The sequence below is a fragment of the Mirounga leonina genome, unplaced genomic scaffold, assembly GCF_011800145.1.
Source record: "Mirounga leonina isolate KUSES-001 unplaced genomic scaffold, KU_Mleo_1.0 Mir_93, whole genome shotgun sequence".
Classification (NCBI taxonomy): Eukaryota; Metazoa; Chordata; class Mammalia; order Carnivora; family Phocidae; genus Mirounga; species Mirounga leonina.
In genome coordinates, this window is record NW_023270854.1 from 18,279,113 (window position 1) to 18,291,875 (window position 12,763).

The following is a 12,763-nucleotide window of genomic DNA, read 5'->3' on the forward strand; positions in this document are numbered from 1 at the left end:
GGGGAGGCAGAGGGGGAGGGAGAAGCAGGCTCCCCATGAGCCGAAGGCTTAACCGACTGAGCCACCCAGGCGCCCCGGCAATTTGTATGATTAGTTTTCTGTTAGCTAAATGTTGTCACTGGTAATGCTTTTCTCCTAAATAACAAATGTATCAGTTGTTGGCAGCTGCAAGACCCAGCTCAAATGTTAACCTGCATACATTGTCAGACTGTATTGCCCTCTTCCCTGTACCTCCTCACTAGTAGTAGTACATTTTCATAGTGTGACTTCTATAGTTGAGGGCAAGAAGTCTGTGTATGTATATGTGTTTGCATATGTACATATGTGTTTCAATCTAGTATTCCTAGGACTTAGTATACTGCTAGCAGGCATTAAAAAAATGTGTATAAAAAAAAAGAATGGCTGTGAAAATACTCAGAATTTCTTAAAGTTGCTAAAGATTTAGGTAGGTATATGCATGAAAATACTCAAAATTTCTTCCGATATCAGACGAGATCGGGCGTGCTCAGGGTGGGATGGCCGTAGACAATCCTCAGAATTTCTTAAAGTTCCTAAAGATTTAGGTAGGTATATGCAATATTATGTATTAATATTGTTCATTAATAAAATTGTATCTTCTGAAAATATGAAGTATTTGTAAAAAGCAGTTGCTATAGAGATGAGTAAGTATTTGGATGTGTGACTGGTTGTATAGCGTGAATGTAATGGTGAAGGGAGGAAAGTATTGCAAGTTTGGTTTAACATTTAATTTCATTCTACCATTTTATAGGTCAGGGTCCTAAATATGTAAAAATTTTTATCAATCTACCCCGATCTATGGATTTTGAAGAAGCAGAAAGAAGTGAACCAACTCAAGCTCTGGAACTAACAGAGGATGATATTAAAGAAGATGGCATTGTCCCACTTCGTTATGTTAAGTTTCAGAATGTTAACAGTGTAACTGTAAGTAGTATTTCAACTATATTTAATGAGTTTGTGGGTGACAGTTCATGTTGTTACCTTCAGTACCCTAGGGTGATTCTAAATGATCCTTTAAAGTAGGTTTTGTCCACCTCATTTAGAATGAGTAAAAATGTATAATGAACTAATTAAATTTTCTTCTTTTTAATTTATGTGCACTAAAGAGAAAGGACAGGTTGATTTTTTAAAAGTTTTTGAATTTGTCAGTTTACTTTATACATATTTGGCAGCTTATGTTAAAAGTTTATTCTAGAATATTTATAGTTAAACTGAAGATATTTGTACATTATCCTTCATACCTGGTGATGAGTGATGTTACAATTGTAAAATTGAATTTACTTTTCTAGAATGTATGGTTTTTAATAGTGTTGTGGTCATGATCTCAGTAAAAATGACTTTTTAAAAGATACTTTTATATTATCTTAATTTACATTAAGAAGTTGCCTGCTTCTTAGCAGTTATTAATTGCTTTTGTAAATTTTAATAATGAAACCCAGCATATGCTTTCCAAACCACCCCCTCCTCCCATCCACCCCTCCCAACCCAGTCCTTCAGAGGAGGGAGTAGAAGGGTTAGAATAGAATAGTGGAATACCTAGGGAAAAAAGTGGGAACGAGCACAGAGTCACTGAAAACAAGTCATGCTAAACTAATGATTTCCTTGTTGCTCCATTCAGGGCTGGATCCCTGACCTGAGCCAAAGGTAGCCGCTCAACTGACTGAGCCACTCAGGCGTCCCATGATTTCCTTGTTTTAATGAAATGATTCTGGTTTTTATAAATTAGAGAATGCTATAATGTATTCATTTTAGGAGGTTTTTACTGGAGTTTCACAGGATATACTTAGTAATAAGATAAAGGATTATAATTGAGATTTCAGTATTTGAAATATTCTACCCAAATAAAATGGACAAAAATGGTTATATTAAACTAGAATACTAGTTATCAGATATTTTCCTGACTTATATTTGTACCATATCCTCAATTAATGCCAGTTGCTTTATTTAGTGATGGAAGCAAGGTATTTATTGGAAAAAGCCCTTTCAACCCAAACATCTTGATATAATCTCCTCTGTCATTGAGATTCACTGTACCCAGTTATCTTGTGATAGGCTCAAGTCTGTGTATGTGCTGTGTCCTATCGCAATCAAACTTTTAGTCAGTGACTTAAGTCACAGAAAGCATGTCTGTCAGTTTTTTGGTGATAAAATTGAAATCATAATGACAGTTTTGATCAGAAAGTCTAGTCAAAGTAAGTAGATGAATTTTAAAAGCCATAAATATAAACTGTTGTGCTAATTATCAAAGAGCATTACAAATGAATGGAGACTGGCTAATAGTCTACCTATTACAGACTTGGAAGTTTTTGTTTTTTTTTTTAAAGATGTTATTTATTTGTCAGAGGGAGAGGGAGAGAAAGAGCACAAGCAGGGGGAGCAGCAGGCCGAGGGAGAAGCAGGCTCTCCGCTGAACAAGGATCCCAATGTGGGACTTAGGACCTGGGATTATGACCTGAGCCGAAGGCAGATGCTTAACCGATGGAGCCACCCAGGCATCCCCAGACTTTGAAGATTTAAGTGATAAGCTCAGTTTGAGATGAATCTGTGCTTGCCTATAAAAACAACAAAAAACGATTAATGCCATCAGAGAATGAAAGAAGTATATTATCTAAATCAAGAGAGGCAATATTCTTAAGTAGACAGCATCTAGAGTATTGGGTTTTGTTTTTTTTAAAAAAGCCTGGGTGGCTCAGATGGTTGAGCGTCTGCCTTCGGCTTGGGTCATGATCCTGGGGTCCTGGGATCGAGTCCCACATCGGGCTCCCGGCTCGGCGGGGAGCCTGCTTCTCCCTCTGACCCTCTCCCCTCTCATGCTGTTTCTCTCTCGCTCGCTCTCTAAAAAATAAAATCTTTAAAAAAATAAAAATAAATAAAAATGCATATAAAAATCCAATATATTGGAAAAGAATCTGTGAGTAAAGCTGCTGTCTAGTAACGTGCTGAGGGGAGTTTTTACATAGAAAGTATAAAGAGTCTAGCTTAAAAAAATGCAGGCTATAGTATAGTATAGTTTTAGGAGCTGATTTCCAATATTGTTTTTTCTTTTAATATTTTAGGAAATTGAATGAATTAGTATCAGAAAGAAATAACTGCAGAGACTTTCCTCAGTCAAAAACCAATTTTAATAAAATTTCAGCAGTGGTTTGCCCACTGTAATAATTTCATACTCTTTCAACATTCTCGGTAAAGAATTTAGTTGTGACCCCTCCAACACCCTCACACTGAATTATCCGGAACTTTTGTATGCGAGTGTCTTGCCATGAATATCCTGGAAAGGGTGAGGATAGCAGGGCAAACGGTGGAATTAATAGTCCTGTGGGACCACTAGTCTAAATGTAGTTTGGGTTAATCCTTACAAAGAATGGAAGGTATTTTTATTAATAATCTAACAAAATCAGTTAAACTTAAGCATGTTTATGAAAAAAGGATACAATTATTAATGTAAAAATTCTTTTTTTCCTTTTGGTGGGGGGGTATAGATATTTGTTCAGTCCAATCAAGGTGAAGAAGAAACAACAAGAATTTCGTATTTTACTTTTATTGGTACTCCAGTCCAGGCAACAAATATGAATGACTTCAAACGAGTAAGTTTGTTTTAAATGGTATTTAGGGGAAGTAAAAATATAATTTTAAAGAAGTAATTTCATAAAGATCAAAATCATACCATGTCATGAAATTTTAGGTTAAACTAGGAAAGTGGGTTCTCCTAATCACATTTTTAGATCTCCAACTAAAAGATAATTTCTAATAAAAATAAATCCTGATATAGTGTCTGTTAATCAATGGATCCAAATAATGGTATCTATAAATAAATGGTATCCAGTGGATAATGGTATCCATTAATAATGATATCCAAATGGTATTCAAATAAGTGAGCATAGCATAAAATGTACAGAATTGTTGAATCACTACGTTGTACACCTAAAACTAATATAACATTGTATGTCAGCCATACTTCAATTAAAAAAAAGTCCTTACCTATAATGAAGTAAAGTAAATAACAGGGAAGTAATTTAAATTAACTAAATAATTGTTTGGTTATAGAAAGTAGTTAGGAATAATGTCAAAATAGGAGTAAGTTAAAATCGTTGTTATTAGTGAATTTTTAAGAATTGTGCTGATATTAAGATTTTGATTATTGTTTCCAATGAAAACATTTAAAATCACTTGAATAATTTTAATCAAAAGGAATGGGCTCAGTTTTACTACACTGAGATGCCTTTAAACCATGTCTGTGTGCTGAAAGACCACTTGCACAAGCAAAGAAATTACCAGTGAACAGGCAAATTACATATGTATGTATATGTACGTTTTTGTTTTGTTTTGTGGACACAGTCATAAGGTTTGCAGAGGATTTATAAGATATACGAGACCCTTAGGAATGAGAACATTTTGTCCATTCATGGAACAACTCTTACTTGGTCCCAGTTCCTTAGGGAAACTCTTAAGTATTACAACCACAGATCATGGAAGTGCTACGAGGAGCTTTCTCAGTACAGAACCCAGTTGCTGTACACAGATTAAATGTGCAGCAGCATGGGAAAGGTAGGTGTGGCCATGTTTCTATGGCTGCCTTTGATAGTCTAGAACTGGAGGTGATTAGAAAGAGGTGATTATATGGGAGAAAGTTTCCCCAGGGCTGCCAGTGCCCTGGAGGAAGAGGCACCGAGCTGAACAATTCAGACCCCTGTTTGGTGGGGAGGTGAAGCCATGAAGCATCCTGAAAACTCTTATTCTTTTTGGTGGTATCTACAGATCTCATTTTAATACAGTTACAGAAAAATTTGTAAAATTGCATAACAGTGGATAAGCTTATAAAATTGTATGCTGGTTTTTACAAAATTGATAATCTTGACCATAGATATTTTAACTGGTCATTTTTCAATTACTATATTTTCCTGTCTCATGATTAACTTTTGGGAACTGTAGGACAATTCTGTACTTAGATCTGTCATGTCAAATGTTTGCCATATGTATAAGGGCAGATCAGAAGGTCACAAGTAGCAGAGATTAAACCATCTACATTTTTATGATATGAGATATGCTGTACTGGGAATATGTGTGAGCACCAAAGACATTTTGGCCGCCTGCTTTGTTATATTGCTTGTTTGAATTAATTGCCATTGGATTTGGCTTTAACTGCCTTGCATAGTTTGTTTTTAGCTTAATTCCTTCATAAGATCTACTATAAGCCTTATACCATTAATTCAGCTCAAGTTCCTTGCTTCTCACCTCTGCTCATGCTGTTTGATTTCCATTTTTTTCTTTAAGTAACCACTGCTCCATCTTGACCATCTTCTTACCAGCCTGCCATTCAGTCAGTTTTTCTAATGTGTATTAATAATCGTTCGTCTAAGAATTTGTCTCCACCTCTTTGGTTTTAATATCCTCCCTCTCCTATGCCTTCTGGCCTCGCTCCTCTCTCTCTCTTTTGACTTACCAAACTAGTTTTTCTGGACTGTCTTTAGGATAGCAAAGATGTTAGACTTTTCTTGCTTGGGAGTATTTGTGTATGTTTTGTAATTGCTATGTATTCATTTAACTAAATACTTTTTTATCTTAACATTATTGTAGAGCAATAGTTCTCAAAGTTTTTGGTCTCAGGACCCTTTTACACTATTAAATATTATTGAGGACCAAAAAGAGCTTTTGTTAATGTGGGATATATTTATTTAATATTTACCCTTTAAGAAATTGAAGCCAAAAAATTTTAAAATTATTTATAAATAATAAATTCATTATATGTTAACACAAATAATATTTTTAAATTAAAATACATATTTTCCAAATTAGAACCAATTTAACAAGATCATTTTTTTATGCTTTACAAATTGTTTTACTGTCTAGCTTAATAGAACCTTCTCATTCTCATGCCTGCTTCTACATTCAGTCAGGTTTGCTATCACAGGTCATGTAGCCTCTGGAAAACTCCATTGTACACCTGTGAGACAATGAGATTAAGAAGGCAAATAATGATTTAGTATTATTATGAAAATAGTTTTGAATGCTCCCTGAAAGGGTCTCAGGGACCCCCAGCCTAGACCACACTGAGAACTGCTTTGAGAATAATTTAATACTATCATGGACTCCTTTCTTGGTGTTAGTCCTTTGCTTTTAATGTTTGATAAATTTTAATTGGCTGAATGATTTTCTTATGTATGTTAATATTACATTGCATTTCCTTTTAATAGTTTCTGAATGAGACTTGTGTCATTCATTGAATTATTCCTCAAAAGCAAGCTAATATTTCAGTGCTTTTTGCATTCTGCTAAGTTAACATTAGTGTAGGAAAATTGCAATAAAAAATTATTTATTGTTTAACTGAAATTGGCCAGTTTAGATTATGTATAGATAGTCACTTATTGAAAATTATAAATGAGCTTGGTTTCTAAATACATGGAATGGTACTTGTTGTCCCTGTAGTACTATGCTAGGTGTAATCACAATCCCTCTGTATAGCAAGTTTATCTTAAAGGATAACATAAACATTTGGAAAGTTGATCAAAATTAATCAAAGCTTAGTTCAAGTCTCTTCCTCTACAGAGTATTCTCATACTTTCCTAGCTCAGTGATACCTCCTTCTTCCTAAGAATGGCTGGGAGAGGACAAGAATGTTTTGTGGAGGAGGGAGGGTCTTGAACTAAACTTTGGGAGTAGAAATGGATAGCAGGGGAGGAAAAGATAGCAGGGGGCACTCCAGGTAGAATGGAAAATAAGAACTTGGGCATGAAAATGGGAAGGTGCAGGACTTTAGTCAGTCTGAATTTCAAAGGAATTACACATAGTCATTAGAATTTAAAATTTCAAAATAGATTTGGCATGTATTTTATCAGCACAAAGAGGAACGCTTTGATACCTCTGTGTAATGAAGAAAGCTATAAAAATGGTTTAAAGAATGATAAAATAGAATTGTTTTGCATTTTCAGTTCACATTTTTATATTGTGTGAGTTGTTTCTAGATAATTTTAGTTTTCAGAGTGTCATTGATCTTCTTATGTCACTAAGATGACAGAAGCTAAGGTAATGCTAATGAATCTTGGATGTGGATAGAAATCTTAGACCTCCTTGCATGCTATTACAACTTTAAAGGTTATACTTTTAAGATTTGGTAGACTAGAACACACCTCCCACTTGTCTGTTTTTGGCTATTATAGGCATTGTGCACAGATTATAATATACACTTAGGCTATTTGTTGCTGTAAATGAATTCTTTGTGTTGCAGCATGAAAAGCTTGCCATCTTAATTAGAAGTTAGATATTTTCTTTGCTAAAATATGCTCTATACATGGATTGCTTTATTTTAATACAAAAGTAATAACATATAAGTGTACAAAAATGAGCAAAATTGAAGGGGCTTCTGCTTCTTAGGGAATGAGGTGCATGTGAAAAGCAGAGCAGATTTTCTATCACTGTAATAAAAATAGACTTTTCTAAACTGGCCATTCACCGTATCAGCTATTTTTGTAACATTTCTGTCTGTTTATTTTTCAGCTTTTTTAATGCAACTCAAATGAACTAAAAACAGAAGATTTTTAAAAATGAAGTAATATAAAGATTGACCTTATCTCACTCTACTCCCCTCCTTGCTTCTCTGCTCATCTAGCACCTGTCTGCTCTCACCCTTCCCATGTTCTCGCCATTGTTGGTGCAAGATGTCTCCAGCTTCTATCATCTGGATCAGCCTTGTAACTTAGATTTCCTCAACCATCTCTTTCTTCAGATCTTATTCTAGCCATGTGTCTTAGTTGGCCTTTTGTTGGTTTGCTTTTTATTTTGGGCTTGCAACTAGGTGCTTTAATTTCATTATCATACTGTGTTGCTCCCCTGACTTTTATTTTTTTTACTTTCTCATCTTTCATTTTTGTACTACATTTTGAGAAACCATATTGCAATAAAATGTTGTAGTAAATGCTTTCAGACTTAACTAGTTGTTGGATGTTTTAATCCAATCTAAAGTTTAAATTTTATTTTTTGGGAACTATAGAATCATTTTAGAAATCGAATATGAATAGTTTCATCAACTTCTTTTATACTAGAACTAGTATAATATATTGATTAGTCTGTAGTTAAGAGACGTGGATTTTCTTTTCTCAACGGAACTGCAGACCCAAAGTCTTTTTGTTGATTAATTATGGGCACATCCTCTGCTTTGTCTACCCAAGTGAGCTCAAGGCGTTGAAAGACGGACTGAATGTTAGGCTGGTTTAAACTCTTAACGTAGAAGATCAATGGACTCTACTGAATAAATATTTTTGACACCTAATTTTGATGTACCTAGACTATTTGAGGTGTAATAGAAACACTTAAAAAATGAATAAAATACTTTATGTTTGGGATGAGAAAATCCATATTGGAATGCTGAATTTCTTCTTTTTTACAGAGAATACACATTGGCAAGTTGAGAGTTATCAACCTGTGAAACAGTATGCAGATTTGTGTCTTCTGTATCACATCTGCTAAAATTTTAATTTTTAGTATTAGTTGTTTTGTTTTCTTTTGCTTAATCTAATAGCTCTGTTTTGTGTGTTCCCAAGTGATAATAATGATCAATAATGCTGTCAGTGTTTATCTGCTTAAATTTATTTGTGATACAAATATTGCCAACTTCCCTTCTTTCTTAAGAAGCCTTCCCGCCCCTCACCCCCCAGCTCCTAAACCCTGAATTTTTTACTCTTATCCACATACTTTTATGAGACTATCTCTTTAGTATCTTTCTGGCTTTTTGGGCTTTCTAACATATGGTTTTCGTAGATCAGAGAGGAGATCTTTTAAAGTAATAAAACTGGTTTTCCTCAAGGCCGGGAAAATGGCATGTCTGACATCATATGATTGGGAATTAAGTGGAAGGCATTTTAAATCTTCTCTCATGAATGGCATTGACCCAGCCACGTTCTGTTTTAGACCAGACATGTACTGAAGACCTTTATGAGTTTCGCTTAAGACTACCATTTGGAACAGAATCAGTTAAAATATGAAAATTACATTACAATTAAATGTACATAGAAATCTTTTTTTTTTTTTTAAGATTTTATTTATTTGACAGAGAGAAAGAGCGCGTGTGTGCATGCAGCAGCAGGCGGAAGGAGAGGGACAAAGAAGCAGGCTCCCCACTGAGCAGGGAGCCCGATGCGGGGCTCGATCCCAGGATCCTGGGATCATGACCTGAGCCGAAGGCAGATGCTCGACTGACTGAGCCTTCCACCCCATAGAAATCGTTTTGTATACAAATGTATCTTCAATAGCTTGCAAGTAGATTTCTTTAGAGGCATTTCTGCTGTGAGAATATATTAACTAATGATAAACTTCAGCTTTTAAGTAAATTATTTACTTGAAACATAATTGTAGAACCGTCCCACAGAGGATTTATTTTCTAGCACTGTTAGTAGAAACCAAGTTTATTCGTACATTTTTATGCTGCCACATTTATAGCAACTAGGACATTTTTGAAGCCCTCCGATGGAGAATTTTTCTAATCAGCGACAGAAACAAGATTTATTCTTTGTTTTTTATAGTACATTTGTAGCAACCGGAGTTTTTTAAAAATAGAAACTAGGCAAAATTAGTCATTTTTAATCTCTTTTCATTGCATATCTACATATTGAGAGAAAAATCTAGAAACCTGTCATCTTGGCTATTTAGACATAAGTTAGCATACTCTTTTAATTCTAGAGTATTTTGTGATCGACATTTGATTTCTAATTGCCTAAAAGTAGTTTGCCAAATGTATTTCACTCATATAGCATCATCCTTTTATTAACTTCTCTAAACTGTCAACCTTGTTTTGAAAAATTGCATTACTTTTCCTTTAAACAGTGTGGGAAACCAAAAATAGCCTGCATGTGTTTTATTTTTAATTCCTTGAGGCTGGGAGGAAAGGGAAGGTCACAGTTTGCTTCAAAAGGAAAAAAACACTGAAAGCAAAAAAAAAAAAAAAAAAAAAAAATACAGGGATAAAAATTAATACCAGGTTTTAAAGATGATTACCAATTAGTAATATTATTTTAAAAATAACACATATTTCTAAATCAGTAAGATGTACATGTAAAGTTATTTTTGTTTTCTAGGTAGTTGGCAAAAAAGGAGAAAGCCACTAAGGTACAAAAGACACTGGAAGACCATATTGCAATCAGATCTACAGCTCCTGGATAATTGCTTGATTCTCATCAGAGACTGTCAATATTCCATTCATTGCCATTACCAATAAATCATTGCTTTTGTTCGGATGGTATCACTAGTGTTTTTGTTGTAATCTTGATACATGCAATTGTAAATAAAAGTCACTACTTTTGCCAAGCTTAATTTTTGTCATTCTAAATAAGTATTTTCTCTTTTCATTTATCTGAAAATTGACCCACTTCTCATTTTTGAAGAGACTTACGTGTCTGGTAGCATATTGATTGAAAGCCAGTTTTTCTCTTTAGGGGAGCAAGACTGTTTTAGGGAATTAAGGAGTGCATGTGCTATGCTCATGTACATACACAGAGGAAGTGATTTTGATAAATGGACTTGGAACAGTTAAGTATGTTAAAATGAGTACTAACTCATGTTTATTAAACATTTGGGTATCTGGGCTATAGAAATTACTCAAATTATAACCTACCAGAAATAAACAAGTTTAATGAGATTTAACTGTTTACACTTAAAACTGTTAACGGGACCACAGATTTTAATCCCTTCCGGATGACCTTTAAAAATTTGAGTTAGCCGTTTTCTTTACTGTTGAAACTGACCATGGGGGAAAAGACACTACTGTGAATTCATACAGCAACAGGACTTAATATTTTTAATCAAGTATTTATTATCTTAGCTACCAAAAGATGCAGTGTTAATACACAGAGAACATGATTTAAGGTTAAAAATGAATTGGCCAAATAGTATGTTTGAAAGGTGTTTCGCAAAAGGCTAGCAAAACAAAACATCTGTTCCTTACTACTATTTTTAATCTTAAAACTAATCTAGAAAGTATTAGTAAATTTAATTTTTTAATTTCTCTATTTTTAAAATTAAAATTTAACTTTAATTTCTCTGAATATTAAAAATTCAGTGTTTGAAAAGAGTACATAGACTATTAATTTTGATTTAGTTAATACCTTTGAGGGCATTTTTGTCTAGGAATATGGTTGAGATAGCATTTTTGCCTGTGGGAGACTAATGTATTTATACACATTTATGGAAAAAATTATGCATAAGTTTTTGTGTTAAAATAGTCATTTTCTAAAATGCCCAGTGTTTTTACATGGTGTTTAGTTCTTCTCTATGTAAGCACCCTAACTGGTCTGTGATGATGTCTATATACTTATGTATTTCATAGTTACTTGCCTTGGGTCAACTGGAGGGGGAAGGGCAAGAAATAAAAGTTCGTAACATTCCTTAATATAGACCATCTCAGATTAATTACGTCTGAAATTAGGGGTACGATTAATACCATGAGTTTTGTTTTACACTTTTGTACACTTAACCTTTTTGGGTAATTGTCAAAGTGCCTCATCTTAAGTACTGCTGACCTCATCCTATTTATACTTGACAGTTTGAAAACCCATTGAAAGTAATTTTGTATGTGTAAAGGATTGGGCATCAGATTTATATTGTTTATGTGACTTTTCTATAACTCAACTGGTTGCATTATACAAACATTCCATGATTACTCAAATTGTAAATAGTGAAAAATGAATGTTTATAGGTAACTATAACGTGTTTCACTATGGGAAATTTTACAAATAAACATATGTAGTTGATACTACTTAAATCACCAAGCTGAAATGCTGTTTTCTCCTAAAACAGTATATGTGTGTGTGTGTGTGTGTGTATATATATACATACACATGTGTGTGTATATATATATATATATACACACACTGAATTTTCCAGATAAAAAGCATCTGAAAAATGTAACCCTAGTTATTTTAACCAAAACCATCCCTGATATTAATATTAATTTTAATATTTGTTTTGTCAGACATAGCAGAAAAAGAAACACTCTACAAAACTTTTCCCTTGATTTGCATGTTTTGTTATATTTCATAGCAGGATGATTATCTGATTTGAAACAATAATGAAATAACCCATAGTAGAAACAAAAGTATTTTGAGTACAGAGTCTTGCAGATGAGGTCAAGAGTAGCACATGCTCTTGTGCCCCTGGCAGACATTTATGATCTCTTTTGGCCAAATTACCCTCAATCTCATATTGAAAGTAGCTACGTCATCCATTGGAGTTGCCATGTGAGTTGAAACCTGTCTGCCACTTGGAGATGGATACTCTGTTTTTTGCAGCGTTCTCAGGGTGGTGTGGGTATTGCGCATTTGGCCTCACTATTTTATTTAGGGCCACTATTAATTCACCTGAAAAAAATGAAAAAAACCTACACCGGGTTTGGAGGGTTGGGGGGCTTTTTACCTAAAGTAGTTCAGATCTTCCCGTGTTCCCCTTAATTCTAAAGTAAATCTTCAATTCTGAAATAAAAAGAAAGCATTGGAATTGAATTAGGCAACTTAAGCCCTCTCCTTTGTAAACAAAAGAACTTCAGGTCTTCCATGTTGCTCGTATTAATATTCGTACTTCAAATTGGTAGATTGGTTTTGTGTGTAGGATATATATGGAATTGGTCTTTTCTAACCTTAGATAATTTTTTTTTGAAAGCAAAGTAACTTTGAATAAGAAATCCATTCACTGATCACTGAAGGGAAACCTTGAAGGAACATTGCATTCACTTAGCTTAACACCATTAATAGAGGTTTATTCTGCA

At 34.0% G+C, this 12,763-nt stretch overlaps 1 protein-coding gene across 5 annotated transcripts in view; it reads left to right on the forward strand.

Moving 5' to 3' along the window:
- TXNL1 (thioredoxin like 1) overlaps window positions 1-10,317 on the forward strand; it is a 32,996-nt gene extending 22,679 nt beyond the window's left edge. For 2 of the 5 annotated variants that reach the window (XM_034996186.1, XM_034996182.1), the window contains 3 exons: window positions 770-942; window positions 3,498-3,602; window positions 9,062-9,550. In XM_034996186.1, coding sequence (XP_034852077.1) covers window positions 770-942; window positions 3,498-3,602; window positions 9,062-9,184 — 401 coding nt within the window. In that variant the 3' untranslated portion in view covers window positions 9,185-9,550. Of the gene's footprint in view, window positions 1-769; window positions 943-3,497; window positions 3,603-7,509; window positions 8,351-8,398; window positions 8,442-9,061; window positions 9,551-10,082 lie in introns of those variants that run through there. The other 3 variants (XM_034996183.1, XM_034996184.1, XM_034996185.1) reach the window with 3 other exon arrangements.
- The last annotated feature ends 2,446 nt before the right edge of the window (window positions 10,318-12,763 follow it).